This window comes from Mytilus edulis, chromosome 2 (assembly GCF_963676685.1).
Source record: "Mytilus edulis chromosome 2, xbMytEdul2.2, whole genome shotgun sequence".
Lineage (NCBI taxonomy): Eukaryota > Metazoa > Mollusca > Bivalvia > Mytilida > Mytilidae > Mytilus > Mytilus edulis.
Window position 1 is genome coordinate 65,503,013 of NC_092345.1, and position 22,249 is coordinate 65,525,261.

The following is a 22,249-nucleotide window of genomic DNA, read 5'->3' on the forward strand; positions in this document are numbered from 1 at the left end:
TTTCTGTGGAGAAAAGATTGTTTCAAAGACAAATTTAAGAAGTATAAAACACTACATTCATACATCATATCGCAAATATTTTCGACTTGTTATGGATTCACAGAAGTTGCGGCTCTATGAAATCGGTCTTTACTTTTTTAATAGTATACATAATAGCCTTCATACAAAACAATTGAACTGTCTCCTTTTATTGATTTTTATTATATTATCTAAGTCAATTTGTCAAACAACCTGCATTGTGTTTCTCTGAGAGAAAAAACCCAAGCCTGCTATTATTAAAGAACAATATACTAAGGATATACGTTTGCGGAAATTGTTTATAAACATAAGATTATCTGAGTTGTTTCCCCTTATTTGGCAAAGTTGAAAAGACTTGATTCATACAAAACATGTTCTGAATTTCAAAAAGAAACGTAATGATAAGATGAAACAGGTAATTATATTTACACGTTCAAACCTAACATTGTGTTGGATAAAAATTACAATTTTTATACGTGTGCATGTAAAACCAATTTCGTTGAAGAAGGGTCTAAATACAGCACACACAACATTTTCCAAAAAAAACAGAAATGTGAAACAGTATATTTTAACAAAACGCGCTTGACTAACAGGTCGAACAACTGATGTTCTTAAACCCTGCTGTCTGCCATTGGCGATTTCCAAATAAATTGACCACAAGATGTAACAAAATAGATCTTAATTATAAAATTGAATAGAACACATTAAACTTCCAGAGAATATGGTATACCGCAAACACGAGATGCAAAAGTTTGTACATATTTTATTAAATCTATATACTGATTCTGTTTTGCTATTTTGTGATATTAAATACGGCTTCTCTGGTTGATTAATATAATAAATTATAAGTTTGCCAGTCTGATACTTTTTCACACACAAAAAAATACATTGTCCATAACACTAACTTTGCTTAAAAATAGATTTAACGCATTTGCGAAAAGGCAAATATACTGTGGATTCATTTATTGTCGTGGGTACCAATTTTCGTGGTTTGAGGGAAACTTGCATATTCGTGGGTATTTAATTTCGTGGTTTCGACAAAGTATGCATATATTCCTTTAGAAAATTTGCAATTCGTTGAATATTTAAATTCGTGGTTTCCCGGTACCCACGAAATCTACGAAAATTGGTATCTAACGAATAATAATGAATTCACAGTATACATTGATTACCTTTTGCAAATAATGATATTTTTAAGTATAAACAATAAAACACAGTCATCTACGAAGATAAATTAATGATACATTATAAGATAGGTTTCCAAATATCAGAAAGACTCTTCAGTCTTTTACGAAGCCAACATAGGAACGTTGTTTCCATTCCATTTGGTTTTAATACGGTTATATTGTAAAAACCTAGTATCATACGAAATTGAATTAACAAAGTTGCCCACAAAAAAAGACATGTCTTATAATTGTTGTTTAACCATACGAGTAATAACATATTCACACAAAGGTTAATTTACCAATACCTCTTAAATTTAATCATCATCAGACTTAACGCAATATGAAAAATAACCCGCATACTATCGATGATATCACAGCATAAGTAAACACGTGTGGCCTTGCAGCTCCAGACAAAATAGTTAACTTTCCACCTAAACCGCCGAAATAAAGTTTGTTAGGATCAGGAATATTCTTGATATTTTCAGGCATTAGTTTAACCTGCGTTGTAACTGCGGAATTGTCCATCTTTGTTGGCTTAGTTTGTGGGTGAAGTGTTGACGTTTTTGTTTTGACGTTGTTTTGAAATGGCTGCTTTTCCGTTGTTAAGTTGAAACCATTTCGAGTTGTTGGTGAACCAGAAACTATGGGTTTAGTTGCTGAAGTTGTTTGCAGTTGTACGGTAGAATAGTGCATCTTGAATGGAAAATTAGACGTAGAAAATGTTGAAGTTTCTGTTTTAACATGGTTTGTATTTTTTGGTTTTAGTATTGTAGAGGTCAAACTATTCCAAGTTGTTTGTGATTGAGACACCGTTTGTTTTGCTATGGGCGGTGTCTTGACTGTAGTTGATGAATTAGTTTGTAGAGATGGTGTTGATGTCCTTCTTATCGTCGCTGATTCTGTAACAGATGAAGCACCTGTCGTCGATGATCCGATATCTATAACTTTTACATATTGACTAGTTGTTCCAGTTGGGTTTACTGTTGATACAGATGTTGATGATAATTTAGTTGAACGCATCTTTATGGTGGAGGTGGCACTTAACGTAGATGGTCGTTGTGTTGTAGCTGAAATAAATATTCTTATTATGATGTGCTTATTATAAAAATATAGTCTCCAAAAACAACCTGTGTCGCTTGTAACCATGGTTACAAAATAAACATATGCTCCTCGAATGGCACAGTAGTTGATGGTCCCCGAAGTGCTCAAATATATACAGTTATGGTATTTTTGAAACCTTATAAGTTATTTTACAGATTTCCAACATTAAGGAAAAACATTTAAGGGTTCCACTTTGAAAAAGTTGGCATAAGTCCCCCTGAACCTTACTAGCCCGACGGACAGATGCAGTAGCGGATCCGCGAAAAGGTCCATTGACTGCATAAGAGGGAGCCCGCTTAGTCATGCGTCCGTCAGTGATTGCCTATATAATCAACCAAATTTTACTCACAAAATCCCTCTAAGTCCGCTTATTCTATAAGGTCATTTGTCCTGGCTTGTTTTAAAGAAATCTTATTTGTTAATCGAATAAGGACTTAACCATTTAATCCAGAAACAATTTTACCAAAAAATCAAACCGTTTTCAGTAAAAATTACCTTGAACTTTTATCTATCGATCCCAAAATTAATTAGCTTCTTTCAGTATGATTGTAAATACAATCAAGCAGGGGAAACCAAAGAATAAGTAAGTCATTTTTATTTAAGAGAATCTGTAATTAGAGCGATCCAGAACTTGTCATATTGACATTAAAATCATATTCTATTGGTATAAGTTTCAATTATATTAAGCATATGTAGCTAAAGCATATGTTCCGGATGGACAAAGTGAAGACTATATGATACATATTTTTTTCTCGGTCGAATAGCAGTTATTCTAGAAAGTTGTATATTCTTGGGCTATGCAAGAATATTTGATATATTTCCATAGAAAGTTTATGAGTAATAATATAGTAAGCTTTGTATACAGTGTGTAAATGTTACCGTAATATATTCATGAACGATACATATGAATGGAACATTGGGGTTTTAAGAAAATTATGATTGAAAAAAAAGATTTATGTAGACTTTTTCTTCTCTTCTTTGCGTCATTATTTGTTTTTGTCATTTCTAGTATGTTGTCTGTTTTTCCACTTTGCTGGTCCTTGTGGCCTTTTCATAAATTCACAGCCATTTTCATTTCTTCACCTTACCTAAATCGACTTGCCATCCACTTCCTCGATCTATCAGTGAGTTATCTTCATGTTGCTTAAACTTCAGTGGCTGACTCTGCAATTGGTAAACATCTCTGGAGGAAACATCTCGTTTTCTCCTACCGGCAGTGATAGTCTGGTTACAGGTACGATCGCAATCGTGGTTTTTCTCTGTCGTTAGACATACCCAAGCGTTACAATGAATATAAACATTTGCAAACTGATAAAATTTAAATGTCTGATAGCGGAAACCAAAAGTAGTGGAATTCAAAGGAAAAAAGCCTAGAGTTGGATCTGTAGCACACCTGCAACGTAAAATACTAATATTTAAGAACGATGATTAATAACAAGCAGAGAAGACCTGACAATATGATGACACACGCGCGCATTCAAGTTTTACACAATTTTTCTCGTATATTTCCCACGTTATTCTGAAACCTTGTTTGGTAGGGTATTGTTTTACATTTCAAACATTTTATATTTGACCCTGCGTTTATTGGTATCATTGAAAGAAAACCATCTAACAATCTAACAACACATAAACATTGCTAGAAGAAAATGATCCAGTTGATCTGTGCAACGTCAAATTCATCAATTTAAACATTTCTTATCATGTAATACTTCTTTGTCAAAAATGGAAATACATTATATAACATGATATACAGAACCGAGAAGAGAAATCAAATAAGGTAATTGTTTCATGATATATTTTGGACATCATTGGTGACTTTTTAACAAGTTGCATTCCAAGTATCGTACCCAATGTGTGCTTATGCAAATAAAATGTTTGAAGCTAAATCCCTTTAGAGCACATAATACACTAATGTCATAAATAAAAACGGCCAGATTTATGATAAAAATAAACGAATAAGAAACAAATATTTTAAAGAGAACCGACTGGAACAACAGAAGTGTTCCCCACTTTGGACATGAACATAAAGAATTTCTATTGAACAAAATGAAATGTTAATCACTTCTTACATTTATATTGGTAATAAGATAAACAAAAACATATTTTTATTTTATATAAAATTTGATTTCCTCATGTTCTACATGTTAATTGAGCGGCTGTCAACAGTCATTTTGCAGCTAAGATGCATCCTTATATGTATAGCTATATTTTAAAATACATTTGGTTGATAATGAAAGCAAACTAAGTAAAAAGCACTATTCCTTACAACTCAGTTGTGGTCATAGGTATATATAATATCAAAGCACGGGTGAAGGTATTGGCAAAATACGTCAGAAAACATAATTTATTTTCATTTTACTGAAATGATAAACTTACTTTTCGCTAAATAAGGTAAAATATGTTGGGTCATTTGGCTGGTCGGATGGTGTCGCTTTACAGTCTGGTACTATAAGTTTAAGTTCGGGATGTCCTTCTGTATCTTCCAGTTTTAATGCAACATTCAACCATTGACCTAATATCAATTCCACTGGTTCATTCAAAGAAGTGATAAACGAATCATTGTAGAATGTCATTATTATACTGAAATTTCCTGGTGCTTTCTTCTTAACACTCTCTGCAATGGGAGTAAATCCTTTGTATATGTCAAGATCACGTGGAAAAATGCAACAAACTTCGACTTTGTAGGTGTTTACACGGACAATCCCGTCTACAATCAGTGAGTAGTCATATCTTATAGTGTTAAGATAAATAATTTCAGTGGCATTAAGCTATAAAAAAAGAATATTATATTTAAGATTATACCATCTTTCCCTATGACATACAGTAGACATTCATTCGCCATGTCCGAAGTCAGGAGCCTCTGGCCTTCGTCAGTCTTGTATAATTTTTAATTTTAGTTTTTATGTGTGTATATTTCGTTTAAGTGATGAATGCGGTAATCTGAAAACTGAAAGACTAATAGTCATATTAACAATAACATTGAACTGAGTCTAAGTAACCTAAGATAACACAACGGATGCACCAAATTTAATATTCGTTATTTTTATTTTTCTAGCAATAGGTCTATTCCACTGCTGATGGACTATAAGTCACCAATGGTATCATCAGCTCACCATTCAGTGCCTCGGTACTGAAATAAATTATTTCATACTTTCTTAAATTCTCTGAAAATATATTAATCTTGAAATCATTAATTTCAAATTCTCACATGCAATATTTACCTGAACAAAAATTCTGCTGTTCTTTAAAGGACTCCTTTGAGTCAAACGGCTCCTTAAGTATTTATGTATATTATTTTTTATATATATCCTTGGTTTTTAAATAACGTCTTTTGGGTAACAGCTTTTTGGAAGAAAGCTAACAATGAAAGCACTGCTGACGACCCAAATCTAAAAAGTGTTAAAATCGATCATATTTAATTAACCGATTACTCGGATAATCTCCTGACCGAAAAAACGGCAACCAACATTTCAGTTGATGTTCTCATACAATTCTGCAGTACTTTATAAATGTGTGTTTATATGATACCATTTAATAAGGTGATCGTGACATCATTTCCCAGTTCTTCTTTCATGTTCATCATGTCTGCAGGTTAGTAGTTCATGTAGTAAACACTAAAGTTGGCTTGATACAACTTTTGAATCAGTTTTTGTTTAAAAATGATCATGCATGTGTTGTAGATGATTGTTCACATACTATTAAATCAACTGTTCTTGATACTTTGACCACTTTCACACATACTAAAAAACTTATTAATTATGGAAAGATTTGTTTGATTTGATTTGGTAGTTAAAGAAGCAGTTTTTATGTCGACTCACAGCAAATGGGAACGACCATAAAGACATAGCAAAAGCTTATCATGACCTTTGAAGTCCGTGAAGCGAATATATATAAAAAAAAAGATAAAATGATATAATCAACTATAATCAAAACTTATCAAAAACAGAGACAACACATTTGAACATTGCAGAAATAGAAACGCCTTAACACCTTGATAACCAAAATGTAACATCTTAAATACATAGTAGTGAACAACCAGAGACACCACATTTAAACATTGCAGAAATAGAAAAAAAACTAAACACCTTGATAACCAAAAAGTAACGACTTTAATAAATAGTAGTGAGCTTATATCATTTAGGGCCTCAAGTTTGCTTTTCATTATCACTCATTATAAGATAACAGAAAAGGTTCTTGTGGTTGAACGGACTAAAAAATCACAACTTCATTACTATAACCCCAGTTAACGTCGATGAGTGATACAAAAAGATGCACCAGACAAGTGACCACAGGTCAACTCATGATTTACAACTTTTACAAATATTCTCCAGCTTGTTTGATAAGATAGGGTTATTGCATGAATATCGGGGAATATTGTCCCGAGTAGAATTTTATATTGCACGAGCTTGCGAGTGCAATATATGTTCTACGAGGGACAATATTCCCCAATATTAATGCAATAACCCTTTTATTGTATAGCAATATAATATTTGAAAGTAAAAATTGGTTTAAACTAAGATTTTTTTGTTGATGACTTCATGAATTTTGAAGATTTATTGCACTAGTGCAATATTAGAATTTATTGCACGTTAACTTTTGGTTTAATTCTGTGGGAAATATTATATTGCTATGCAATAAATATACTTACTATTACAATTGTTCCACACTCTTTATAAGGTATGGTTACTGTTATATAATTAGTTGAAGTATTCTTTCTCATATTGCAAGATCCAGTATAAGGATGATATATCGACAAATGCCTTTCTTCTAGAAACGGATCTTGTATGCGACTAAATTGAATGTTGAATTTTCCATCTGCACAAAACAAGTCGGGAATCGGTGCTGAAATCAAAATAAGACAAAGGGAAAGGTCAGTGTAGTGTCATAAGAAAAACAGTTAAGGAATATTAAAGTATATGCACAGACAGTTGTAAAACGTAACGAAAATTTAAGTAATATAATCCAAACTACTTGTTAGCTGGAATTCACTATTTAATCCTAACGGATAAAGTAATATTTACAGAAGATATGATATTTTGTAATATTTACAGAAGATATGACATTTTGAATCTGATCTGTAGCAAATGATTGTGTTAATTCATTAGAGTTCTTAAAACAAGTATTGATATAACATTCAACAAAAACAAAAATTCGCGAATTTGGAACATTTATTTTTTTCAAAAGAAAAAAACACAAAAATAAATGATTTTTTTTGTTAACAATACACATGTACTTTATATGTATTTTCAAGTTAAAAAACCATTAATCTTACCGGTAAGTCGTGAGTTTAGAAGCGGTATACAAGTAACGCTGGCATACTCCTGTTGTACGGCGTCACAGTTGTGATTTCCGCCAGATTGTGGGCATTGTGTTATGTTAGTTTCTGTACCGGTACATTCTACATCATCGAGATGATAAGTTGTGCCAACCCGAACTTTTCCATGATCAATATCTATAGGCGCACCTGCTTGAGCAATGTCAGGACTGGAAAGAAGGGGGAAATAACAGTTATTGTATCTCTCACGTACCTCTCTGTTGATATGAGTAATCACTGTCATGGCCATATATAATTATAAATTGACTGTTATAACTTGAAATTCTTCGAAATACTTAAGATTTTTTACCCAGGAATAGACTGACTTTGCTGTATTTTGCAAACCTTTCGATTTTGTTTGGTCCTAAATGCTCTTCTCAATACTTCATTTGGCCTTTTAAATTTTTTCGATTCGAGTGCCATGGGTGAGTAATTAGTTTCCTATGTTGTGTTTTGTGTACTGAAGTCTTTTTCCTTTTCAGCCATGGTGTTGTTGGTTTATCTTTAATTTTTGATGTTTGAATGTCCCTTTGGTTTCTTTCACCTTTCTACACAATTTTAATCCTGGCATCTATGATTAGTATATGTACATTTATCACTTTCACATTTGTTTTGGGGGAGGGGTGGTAGATCATCTTATTTTTCTTTCTTTTTTGTAACAGATTCTAATTCTAATGTTTTAATACATTTGAACCCATAGGTAATCTTGAAAGACTTGATAACTTACTTGTAGCATAACATTCGACATACAACCTGAGCATCTTGTTTTCCCCAGAGGTCGTCACATATCGGTCCCCATACACCGTTTCTCAGTACCTCTACATATCCAACTCCGATTAAATTGTCTGGTCCGATTAGACGTATGTCAAGATTTCGTGATGGACTACCTAAATTATTTGAAAATTGTACAAATTAAGTCAACTCGTGTTTGTTTATTCCAATGATTATGTCTGATATAAGCAAGTAAGGTTTTACGATTGCAATAAAGATTTTTAAAAATTTGTAAAAAGTAAAATAGTAAAAAATAACGAACTCCAATGAAAGTCAAAATGGAAAGCTCAAACACATCAAACAAATAGCAAACAACTCAGTGGTGGATTCAGGGAGAGATTCCGGGGTTTGAGCCCTCTGTTTTTGAGGATCAATTCTATTGTATGGCGACACATGGTTGGAACCCCCTTAAAAAAATGCTTGATCCGCCCCTGCAACTGTCACATTTCTTGACTTGGGACAGACATTTCCTTATATTAAAAATGGTGGATTAAACTTGGTCTTATAGCGAGTTAAATCTCCAACTTGTATAACAGTTGCATTGAATTCAATTACATTGAAAACAATGTATGTAACTACGTGTTTTGAGATTTTTGCATTACAGTTTCGTTTTTATGTTGCGAAGCGAAGTCATGTGAAATAGACATGCTATGAATAATGTGAAACATTCCAAAATTGAAAAAAAACGACAGTATCGTATCCATTAAAATCATGGTAACTCTTGCTATCTTCAAATCGATTTAGTTAGGTAAGTATATATGTAACATTATCAATGTCAATTTCGGGTTTCTATAATGTGAAAAATTAATAAGAGGATACATGCAAAATTACTTTAAACATACAGTTTGATTGTTGTACAATTATAGGTGCTCTCGTCGCAGGAGCCGATGTTGTAGATGTGACACTACAGACGACACCGACGTCATCGTTGTGTGTACAATCTGACTGGTTCCAACTTCGAGCTGTGCATTGTTCAATATGTTGTTCATTTCCAGCGCATGTAACATCATCTAGCCATATGGGTCCAGTGCCAGCTCCAAAACGGTTTGTATCATTAACAGCTGTTCCCCCACCTCTAAAAACAACAACAAAAAAAAAAACAACTTCAGAATAGTAGAGATGAAAATAGTTTGATACAAAAAATATTTTTCAGAATATCGACCAAACAAAAACAAAAATTTGGTTCATATTATTCACAGATATGTGTATTTATTTTGTTTGAACAAATACACCCACTGCCACCAAGCACAATATAAATGTATGATAACAGGTCAATGATTACAATATTCACTTTAAGAAACTATCATCAATAGTTATCAAAGGTACCAGGATCACAATTTGGTACGCCAGACGCGCGTTTCGTCTACATAAAACTCATCCGTGACGCTCATATCAAAATAGTTATAAAGCCAAACAAGTACAAAGTTGAAGAGCATTGAGGATCCAAAATTCGAAAAAGTTGTGCCAAATACGGCTAAGGTAAACTATGCCTGAGATAAGAAAATCCTTAGTTTTTCGAAAAATTCAATGTTTTGTAAACTGGACATTTATGAAAATGACCACATAATTGATATTCATGTCAACACAGAAGTGTTGACTACTCGGCTGGTGATACCCTAGGGGACGAAACGTCAACCAGCAGTGGCATCGACCCAGTGGTGTAAATAGTTGTCAAAGGTATCATGACTAAGCTCACAATTCACTGCGCATAAACTTTTTTGAAGCATCTGCAGCTTAGACGTATACTGACAGATGTGTCTTTTCAAAAATAATGTGATTATAATAACCCATCATATACCTTATCTAAATGGATGCTTTATTTCTATTTATGTGTGCGTTAATTTTTGTAGTCCTTTAGTGTTTCTGTTTCATTGTTTTCCTCTTATAGTTGATGTGTTTCCCTCGGTTTAAGTTTGTGGCCCGGACTACTTCTCAATCAATTTATGACTTTTGAACAGCGTTATAATACTGTTGCTTTTATTTACATCGAATTACCATAAATTAACCTATTTTATTGTCATGGTGTATTAGAAATTAAATGCAAGTTATTCTGCTAAAATGTTAAAAAAGAATATTATTTTGTTTAATTATGGAGTACTTTGCCATTCATCTTTTTTACTTTAAAAACAATGAGGTAAATGTTTAGATATGTCTATGAAAACCCTATGTTCACCATTATTGTTACATATGGTGACTGTGGTATTATTGTTTTTTTTTGTATACTATTGTATTCCCAAAGGTTATAGGAATAAACTTATACAATGTTTCAACCGAAAACTATCAAATAATAATGTCAATTTAGAAGCACTCTTTAGTGAGTGGACTCAAAGCGACAACACTTCATAAAGAGGAACGGAGCCAGTGGTAGTTATGTAAATTAAGATGTGTGCTTGGAATTACAAATATAAATATATTCATTGATTAATGTTTTTTTCGTACTTTCCTTCAAAACTTCACTAATTCACTAACTGATTCACAAGATTTGTTCAATGTTTATATTTCAAACGGAAAACCTTTAAAACACTGATTATTTACATACTGAAAACCTATTTGTCTGCACACGACTGTTGCTGCATTATCATTGAAGTTATCTTTACATACAGTTCCTATGATGTTGTTTCTTGTAATTTCCACACGACCTTGGTTCGAAGTAGATCCAATACCAGCTAAACTGATGCTTATGCTTTGTCCTGAAAAATATTAATTCGCTCCTGTTTAGATTTGTACTAAAAAAAAACTTACACATTTCGTGAGTCCGAAACCGCTTTCTTGTACTTGGTCAAGTTAAAGGGGTTATAGCTAGATGTTCGGACTCCTCTGTGTGTTTCCTACCATTGAGAGTATAAGTATTTCGCCACATAACATCAATTTTTTATTCATATAAAACTTCATTAGCTCATAAAAGGGTATTACAAAAAAATAAGCAGATTGTAGATTTCTTATCTTTCGATTTGCGACCCAAATAATACCAATGCAAATATAAGGTAAAAGTCCAAGTCAGTCTTTTCCTGCCACTTAAAGAAAATTGGATATCTAAAATAAGAGCTTCGTAACATTTCAATATTTCTAGCTTATGTTGTTCCTTAACTGATGCTCTGCTGTCTTATAGTTCCAAAAAAGTAAATCACAAAAATACTGAACTCCGAGGAAAATTCAAAACAGAAAGTCCCTAATCAAATGGCAAAATCAAAAGCAGAAACACATTAAACGAATGGATAATAACTGTCATATTCCTGACTTGATACAGGCGTTTTCTTGTAGAAAATGGTTGATTGGACCTGGTTTTATAGGTAGCTAAACTTCTCATTTTTATTTTGAGTTTTTAACATTGTTAAATGTAAAAACAATTTTTTACATTGTTAAATGTAAAAACCATTTTATTTAAGAATGTTATAGGCAAAGTAATATAAGGAAGCAATATATTAAGAAATGTTGACAAAATCCATCCACTTTTTAGCTCACCTGGCCTAAAAGGCCATGTGAGCTTTTCTCATCACTTGGCGTCCGTCGTCGTCGTCGACGTCGTCGTCGTCGTCGTCGTCGTCGTCGTCGTCGTCGTCGTCTGTCGTCGTTAACAATTTTTCAAACATCTTCTCCTCTGAAACTACTGAATGGATTTGAATGAAACTTAACATGATTGTTCCTTAGTATATCCTGCACAAAATGTGCGCTTCGATTTTTGATCCGTCAAAAAACATGGCCGCCGTTACTTAAAATAGAACAGCAGTTTTTGGCTTATATCTCAAAAACGAAAGCATTTAGAGCAAATCTGACAAGGGGTAAAAATGTTCATTAGGTCAAGATCTATCAGCCCTGAAATTTTCAGATGAATCAAACAAACCATTGTTGGGTTGCTGCCACTTAATTGGTAATTTTAAGGAAATTTTGCAGTTTTTGGTCATTATCTTGAATATTATTATAGATAAAGATAAACTGTAAACAGCAAAAAAGATCAGCAAAGTAAGATCTACAAATAAGTTAATATGACCAAAATTGTCAATTGACCCCTTAAGGGGTTATTGTCCTTTAATGACAATTTTTCACAATTTGTTTATCATATTTGCTAACTTTAAAAAATCTTCTCCTCTGAAACTACTGAATGGATTTGATTAAAACTTAGCATGGTTGTTCCTTAGATTATCCTGCACAAAGTGTGTGCTTTGATTTTTGATCCGTCAAAAAACATGGCCGCCGTTACTTAAAATAGAACATAGGGGTCAAATGCAGTTTTTGGCTTATATCTCAAAAACGAAAGCATTAAGAGCAAATCTGACATGGAGTAAAAATGTTCATTAGGTCAATATCTATCAGCCCTGAAATTTTCAGATGAATCAAACATCCAATTGTTGGGTTGCTGCCACTTAATTGGTAATTTTAAGGAAATTTTGCAGTTTTTGGTCATTATCTTGAATATTATTATAGATAAAGATAAACTGTAAACAGCAAATATGATCAGCAAAGTAAGATCTACAAATAAGTTAATATGACCAAAATTGTCAATTGACCCCTTAAGGGGTTATTGTCCTTTAATGACAATTTTTCACAATTTGTTCATCATATTTGCTAACTTTAAAAAATCTTCTCCTCTGAAACTACTGAATGGATTTGGTTAAAACTTAGCATGGTTGTTCCTTAGATTATCCTGCACAAAATGTGTGCTTTGATTTTTGATCCGTCAAAAAACATGGCCGCCGTTACTTAAAATAGAACATAGGGGTCAAATGCAGTTTTTGGCTTATATCTCAAAAACGAAAGCATTAAGAGCAAATCTGACATGGAGTAAAAATGTTCATTAGGTCAATATCTATCAGCCCTGAAATTTTCAGATGAATCAAACATCCAATTGTTGGGTTGCTGCCACTTAATTGGTAATTTTAAGGAAATTTTGCAGTTTTTGAGCATTATCTTGAATATTATTATAGATAAAGATAAACTGTAAACAGCAAATATGATCAGCAAAGTAAGATCTACAAATAAGTCAATTTGACCAAAATTGTCAATTGACCTCTTTAGGAGTTATTGCCCTTTAAAGACTTTTTTCACAATTTGTTCATCATGTTGACTTACTTTAAAAAATCTTCTCTTATGAAACTGCTGTATCAATTTCAGCCAAACTTAGGCTAAATGAGTTTCAGAGTTTCAGAGTATCTAGTATAAATTTTATATTTCATTTCCTTGTATGTCAAGAAACATAGCTCCTATGGCTAAAATAGAACATAGGAGAAAATGATTTTTTTTTTTGCTTTTGAAGAAAATAGGACGATTCAAAGAACATTTAAATAAATTGAAAAGCCAAAATAATCATTGATGAGAGATTAAACCAAAAAAATTCAGGTGAGCGATTCAGGCTCTTGAGAGCCTCTTGTTAACTTATACAGTTGTTATCAGTTCACAATGTGAAAGAACTTAATAATTTAAGTAGTGTTGTCAATGGTTAACCGTTTGAACGACCGAATACCGAATACCAAAAACGCTAACCGGTTAACCGGACTTTTTTTTCAATTTTGATACATTTGATATAAATTTGTATTGAAATCATTAAATAATTATGTTTACTTTTAAAATTGTCGTCGTGTTAATTAATTTGACAGATCAATTGTCCAGTATATTGATTGCTATTGTTAATCCAAAAACATAAAATTAATTAGAACTTGTCTCTCCGCTCGGGGCAAGATCTTAAGGAAACATAATTACTATACATGTTTTTTAACAGTTTCTTTAAATCAGTAATACGATTAAATTTTACGATTTACATCATTAATTCATTTTTGTTCTTATATTGTGTAGACCTACATCTAAATGTGCAATCTCCGTCGTGCAAGGCTTTGTCATACTTTTAACGAAATGCTTACTAAAAAATTGTGCAATGCAAAACAATGTGAATGTAATCAATGTATACTTGATAGTACGTGTGACAGGCTTAATCATTTCAAATTAAAACAACTCCACATAGGTTTCGGATACAACAAGAGAAAATGAAAGAATCATCAGTTTCAGACATATTAAATTCTGCGAGAACTAGAATTTTTTTTTGTATATTTCAATCAAAAAATAGTACAAACGCCGTGGTTGATATGGTGTATTCGATTTTTAAAAGTCAAACTTCGCCAGGAATCTTCACAGACAAGCCTTATAATACCAAAGGACAAACTTCAATTCATCGTATTATGAAAACTTAAATGTATGACTTGGATGGAAGGTTTTCACATTGACACTCATACCACATCTTCTTATATCTATGTGTGGGGTACTATAGATAAGTTTATCAATCATCAACTTAAACTACCGGTTGACCGGTTAATCGGTCGAACGATTATCCGAGTAACCGGTTAGGCAAAAGTGATCGATTTGACAACACTAAAGGAGTAGGTCCGGTAAGGACTCATTTTGGCCTCAAATTTCAGTTTCATCTGAAGAAAGATTTTGACCACTTTTTAAACATTTAAGTGTCTATTTCACTTGATTCAATTAGTTTATGTGAAAGATTTTAACTGATTAAGTCATTACAAACGATCCGATTGAAGCTCAAATATGAAAAATCTCTCAAATATGCCAAAAAACGTCACTTTTCAGATTGTTTTTGTCAAAAATGAAAGTGGCCGCATCCGTGTTCATCCACAACCTTTATATATGTTATGTATTATCATAAACTACAACTTACATTGCAATATTAAGGATGAACACGAATGTGGCCACTTTTGTTTTACACGGAAACCGTCTAAAATTTAACTAAAATGATAAAATTTTGAAGATTTTAGTAATTTAGCATGCCTTAATGGTGCTACAACCCGATATATGTGCATTGTATTGTCAAAAACAGCCCATATTTATCTAGCAGAAGCATTCAACTGTCCAATAAATAACTAAAAGTTTACATTTTAACAATTTTGTAAAACTGTTATATTTTTGGGCCAAAAAGGGGCCTTACCGGACCTACTCCTTTAAGTAAATTGTTGTTCAATATCGAAATAATATGTAAAGTGTTGTATTCCTGTTATATCAAATGAGTTCATTGTCATTTTCCTCCATTTGTGTATTTTGTATAATTATAGGTATAAATATTTCAGTGAGGCATTTAAAAATTTTATGAAAAAATGTATATTCATTAAAGGGGCACATTAAATATAGAACTATTAACCTCGGGTAGTCTACTTACTCAGGAGCAAAATGAAAGTATCTTAAAACGTCTGTTTATGTTTAGTAGAGAGTTGAATATATTCCTTATGGTTTTCATAGTAAAACCTGTCCACACACATAAATCATAATCATCACCAGTTAACTTAACGTTCAGTTTATTTTTTATTTTTCAGATTATTTAAAATTTATTTTCTTTTTCCTTTGACTGTGCCACTTAATTTTTTCTGGCTAATAAATACAAATGTTGAAATAATATGTAATGCATTATGTCCTTGTATACATTGTTTTATTACATCTGTTAAATGGAGTAGACTGCATAATATAAATAGGAAGATGTAGTATGTGTGCCAATAGACAATCCTCCAAGTCACAATTTGTTAGTGTAAACTATTACAGATCAAAGTATGGCCTTCCACACGGAGCCGAAGCTCACTCCGAATAGCAAGCCATAAAGGTTCATTAACTTTTGATTAACAATTCAAACATGAAAACCAACTGCCTAAACTATACAAAGATAGATTCTACCACTGCATCGAGTATGATACGATATTTATCCACTCGAGACATTTAAATATTCAAAATTTAACTGTCGAATGTGGTTAAAAATCGTATTACACGAGATTTAGGGTGGAATCTGTTTCTCTTATGATTTTCAAACGATACGCAGGCAAACTTATTCCTTCTTTTCGAATGATCTGCAAAAAGATATGTTCTTTCTATTTGACGTCATCGGGCATGGTCGCCTTTTTTCATTCCGTCACAATAGGAAATTCAGAGGAAAGCAAGAACATTTGACGTCATAGTCGGATTGTAACCAATGATGAATTTAGATCAAACGAACCACACGTTGATTAATTTTTTTATACAATGGGTGCAGAAAGGGATAAATTGACGAAGAATTTAAAACGAGAAACGAGAAACACATATGAACCTCATCAACAAAAACTGTTTATTACTTGCATTGTGTCTCATTCAATTTGTGTTTATGCAAACAAAATATGTTTTCTTTCCTTACATAATAAATCGATAATAGGCATTCACCCCCAAACTATGTATACATAGTCTTCTATGAAATGTGCCTTCGCGTTCACTGTGTGCTGTGACTTCAATATTACAACACCAAATAATAACAATACATTCAGTAAGGTATATGTTTACTTTGTTTACTTTGTTTTTGATATTGGTTTTTCACTGTTAATAGCTAAATTACAATAATCGTATGGTAACATATTAGTAGCACAATAGGATTGATTGGTGCAGTTCAATTTTGATTTTGCACCTCATCATTAAGATTTCGAATTATTAGGTGTTGCAAAAGAGACGGCGACATGTAGCTTAGGAACAGTTCCAAAATTATTGAAGCCATTTTAAGATGGTTTTGACCTTTTTTTTAAAGACTGTTGCGTTAAACAACAATATAGGCATTAATAAAGGCAATGGTAGTATACCGCTGTTCAAAAGTCATTAATCGATAGAGAGAAAACAAATCCGGGTAACTAAGTAAAACCGAAGGAAACACATCAGCTATGAAAGAGGAAAACAACGAAATGACAGAACACAGAAGTGCAGCATAATACAATCAATAATGCAACTTTCATAGAAACGAACTATTAGATACAACTGTCATACTCCTGAATTGGTACAGGACATTTTAAGAAAAATGGTGGGTTGAACCTGGTTGAATGTGGCTAGCCAAACCACCGTGCTTTGTGGCAAAAAAATGGTACATAGGTGCATTTTTAACAATCCCAGAATGGTATATTTCCAAATTGTGACGTCAGGGTAAAAAACAGAAAAAAGAGGGCGGGGCGATTCAAATTGATTTTGGACCAATTGATAGAGCTTGCGACGGGCAACGAAATTTGTGTGAAAAAGGGATATAAGTGCAACGTTAAGGAACAAATTCAGAATGTGTTATGCTAACAAATCTGAATCTCCAGCTTTCGGTTCTCCTCGGAAACTCCTTTCGGCAATTTTTAAGACCGACCCTGTCTGAAAGAAAAGGTATTAACTGGAAACATTGCGCAATTAAGTATCGTTCCGAGATCGAGAACCTTTGGTAGAAAACTATGCATTGCAATTGAGCACGTTGTGTTTGGCAAAAAAAAAAAAAGAGTACACTTAAATCATCTTATCGACTATGTAAATTTGGAAGTATTATTAATTTGCAAAGGAAACTGAAACGCTTTAAGAATACACTGTGACGTAATTAGTCGCTAAAAACAAGGAAAATGGGATTCCCATTTGATTTCAAAAGCTGTAGATTTTCTATTTCTCTAACTAAAAAATAAGCACATGGACCCCGATTTTATTCTTTTGAAGTCTTCTGATGTGTGTATTTGCATGGTAAAAAAATATCAAAAGCTTTTAATTACCAAAATGTATATGATTTCACACTATAAGTCGCATTCACTTAAGGATTCCCTTAAATCCTAAAATCAAAGGACAACCTTTTTGAGAAAAGTTCCTCTAACTTTTCAGGCAAAAGATTAGAATGAACACAAGTTGAATACAGTTCTCGTATTCAAATCTAGGAATAATAAAAAAAAAGCTGTTAAATTTCATTTTTTATTCCATATATATGTCGTGTACATGTTGCGATTTTGTACAGGTTATAACATGTACAAAAAATATTGTACATGTTATAACTTGTATAATGCAAAAAATACAAGTTATAACATGTACAAAAGTACCTCGTACATGTTTAACATGTACGAAATATTGGCTAAAAATCGTTTTAACTTGTACAAAAATTAAGATAAATCTAAATGAAGCAGAATAGACATTTAAATTCATTAAATAATAAAGAAAAACAATCAATAGGCCAGAACGTGTTTTTTTCTTTAGAGGACAATGATCACAAAGTTTCAGAAATTTATGCTTCATAATTAATGTTGGCATAATGTATTTTCATGTAATTGTATGTTTCATTCAGTCCATCATTGCTTACATCAGTGTGACACTGTTTAATAAAATCATACATTTCCTTAATGACTATACACAATGCCTTAAAGTTTTGCATAATAACACCCCCTCATTGCAAAAAAATATAGCAATGTCTCTTTGCTTACCCCTAAAAGCAAGATAGAGCTGGAATTGTTTTCATTGGACCACACTTCATTATAAATATCTTTGAATCTACTCTTCAACATTGCATTAGGCGCCTAAATGTCATTTTGATGTTTTAAATATATATCCTCTACTTTGAAATCAGGGTATAGTTTGTAGAGAAATCTACCCTGGCTATCCTCTTACGTCTTTTAGTGTCATCTAGAATGAAAGTATTTTACTATTGCATTTGAATTGAACATTTACAATTATAATTCATCAGATAACAATACTGAATAGTGTTTGTTGACTGCATGTGCGTTTTAAAAGGTAAAAAGAAATTATAAAAACTATCGTCTGGGGCTAGTTTCACAAAGCTGTCTTTGGACGAAACTTTTTACATTTGAAAATGCCTGTACCAAGTCAGGAATATGACAGTTGTTGTCCATTCGTTTGATGTGTCTATCATTTGATTAGGGGCTTTCCATTTTGAATTTTCCTCGGATTTCAGTATTTTGGTTATTTTACTTTTTAGGATGGTCTTATGCAAAGTATTACTAAATTATAACATGTCTTAAAGTGGGTCATAAAGGAGTAAGTTCAGTAAGACCCCTTTTTGGCCCAAAAATAAAGCAGTTTTACAAAATTGTGAAAAGGTAATCTTTGAGATATTTACTGGAAAGTAGAATGATTCTGCTACATAAATATGGGCTGTTTTTGACAATACAATTCATATATATCGGGTACTAGCATCATTAAGTCATGCTAAATTGCTAAAATCTTCACAATTTAAGCATTTTAGTTAAATTTTAGTCGGTTTCCGTCTTAAATGAAAGTGGCCGCATTCGTGTTCATCCATAAAATTGAAATGTAAGTTGTATTTTATGATTATACATAACATATATAAAGGTTGAGGATGAACACGGATGCGGCCACTTACATTTTTGACAAAAACCATCTGAAAAGTGACGTCTTTTAGCATATTTGATATATTTTTCATATTTAAGCTTGAATCGGAGCGTTTTTAATAACTAAATCAGTTAAAATCTTTCACATAAACTAATTGAATCAATTGAAATAGACACTTAAGTGTTTAAAAAGTGTCCAAAATCTTTCGTTAGATGAACTTGAAATTTGAGGCCAATATCGCCCTTACAGGGCCTACTCCTTTGGGAGATGTCTACCGTAATGATGGTCTTAGGACATGTAGTATAGTCTAAAATTTATTTATATAAATTACACTCATTTATTATCTTATTATCAATTTTCATTTTCCTGCGAAATCTTTGTAGGTTGACGGATTATTATGAGTTGTCAACAAACAACCTTCAATATATTGATTTTAAGCAGTGATGCACAATTTTATCCTTTGACCTTTTCATAACCGATACAGTGACACCTTTGAGTATATCTTTGCTAAGATCATCCTGAGACAGCTTTGAGACGAGGTCTCAGATATGTCCATAGATAGTCATAAGAGGATTATTAAACATGTCCTAACTCCAAAGATATATCTTATAAAAGATCTTAGGATTGCTTCGTAATACCGACCCCTGGACATTAACTGTATCAAAAAAAGGACAAAACACACTAACATGAACGAATAATAACAAAAATGATGAAAATATCATCGAGGTTGATAAAACCTCTTGCATTAATAGAAACATATCTTTATTTTTCAAATTTGTACAAGTTAAAACCCTTTTCAAGCAATATTTTGTACAGGTTATAACATGTACGAGGTACTTTTGTACATGTTATAACTTTTTTTTTTGCATTATACAAGTTATAACATGTACAACATTTTTGTACATGTTATAACGTGTACAAAATCGCAACTTGTACACGACATATATACGTCAAATTGATAATTCCGTTTACACTTAAATTTTTATACTAGGTTAAAAACGCAAATTTCCAGTCAATTCTACATAGGTGACTAAAAGCAAAAACCGTAATGTCCGTATTTTTAAAACATAAATGTCCGTTCGGGCTACAGGTAAAAAAGTTTTAACGTCAATAGCCCGTTCCGATGGTCCCTCTGTAGGATTATCGTGTTTCGCATTCAACATCCATTGTAATATTAGTGACACATCCATACATGGTACAAAATTTTATCAAATATTTATCATGAATTAAACCCAAAGTGAGCAGGGTTGCGTTCAACATCGTAGCAGCTAAATAATGCTACGTAGTGCTACGTATATATATGACTATTGAACGTGTAGCTAGCCTAGCTGCTATCAATATCTATGTAGCAGCTGGGCTAGCTACACGCCCAATAGTCATACATCTACGTAGCCCTATGTAACCGCTATGATATTGAACGCTACTCAGCTTATCTTACATACCGAAAAAGTAGAAAAAGATTTTGTCCGCAAGACCACGATTGGCTTATGCTTATACATGTAGCTGTTCGTGAAGATTGGTTATGCCTATAAATGATATGTTTAGATTTACTAATAAGGTGATATCTGGCAACATACCAAAAGATTAATATGTAATTTTTCATTCGATCATCCACCATCGAAAAAAAAATATAAATTGTCGAAAATACGTTTGAGATGTGTTACAAATATAAAAAAACAAAACGTGCATGCAAGACTTGGTTTAGTATATATGCATGTATTGGTTCAAAATTTTCGATAACATTAAAGCTTCAAGACAACATTAAAGTTTCAAGAAACTCTCCAAAGAATAAAGGAAAAGATTACCAAACACAAAAAAACGTTTAGTTTCCAATACAACACATTATCATTTTGAATCAATAGTTTCTTGACACGGCTTTATTGTTTTTGTTAAACCAGTTTCTTTATATTTTGGGATAATTTACCTTAAATTCTGCACAAAACTTATGGCAATGCCAAAGATCGCGACTTCATGCACTTCTCATGAAGTTGCTGTAAGAATTCTACCTAGATGCGCTTCTGGAGACATGTATGTCGTAATATGATGCAAGAAGATGTGGGATGGTCCAATGAGACAACTCTCCATGAAAGTCACAATTTGTAAAAGTAAATCATTATAGGTCAAATAACAGCCTTCAACACGGAGTCGAGGCTCACACAGAACAGCAAGCTATAAATGGCTTCAAAATAGCAAGTGCAAACAGAATGATTTTTCTAAACAGATTTTAATTGTACGTTTTTTATACAAGATTATACTAATGTTATACCACTTATCGAAATCGAAAGGGAACTAAGGGTAGGTTTTGTTGATTTAATATCAAAATTAATTGCAACTGTAACTTACCTTCAATTAGGAAAATTGTTCCACTTAAAACCAACAGTTGGAATAGCATTTTGAAATGTCTTGTTATAATTTTTGTCTTTTTCGGACTTAATAGTTTACATTTTATATAGTATCATGTCATAACTTTATTGTGCAACATACATTACCGGGAAAGTAAACCGGGTACTTGTACCAAAATATGATATATATATCATTACCATGCTAAAAGGGCGGAGAAATACAACAAATGACAACCACAAAAACCCATCATGTGACTTGACAAGAACAGACAAAACAATATTTGCAAACGGTCCGAGTCACTATATATGCTAGCATTATACGACCTTGATATCTAATATGTTGATTTTTTCCAGAATAATTAAAATCAAAGAAATTTTAAATTTAAAGCGATCTTTTTTCAGTAAAATAATTGTTCAATCGATAATCGTGTTTAAATGTATAT

General features: G+C 32.4%; 1 protein-coding gene across 1 annotated transcript; it reads right to left on the reverse strand.

Annotated features, from left to right (window-relative positions):
• Nucleotides 1–1,176: 1,176 nt before the first annotated feature.
• Nucleotides 1,177–21,967, reverse strand: LOC139512689 (uncharacterized). Its single transcript, XM_071300517.1, has 9 exons — nucleotides 21,808–21,967; nucleotides 10,910–11,060; nucleotides 9,213–9,445; nucleotides 8,327–8,486; nucleotides 7,558–7,769; nucleotides 6,934–7,127; nucleotides 4,662–5,053; nucleotides 3,374–3,678; nucleotides 1,177–2,251 (listed from the first exon to the last, which is right to left on the reverse strand). The coding sequence occupies exons 1-9, from the start codon at nucleotides 21,854–21,856 to the stop codon at nucleotides 1,515–1,517; spliced, it is 2,433 nt and encodes an 810-aa protein (XP_071156618.1). The 5' UTR covers nucleotides 21,857–21,967; the 3' UTR covers nucleotides 1,177–1,514.
• Between the last annotated feature and the right edge of the window lie 282 nt (nucleotides 21,968–22,249).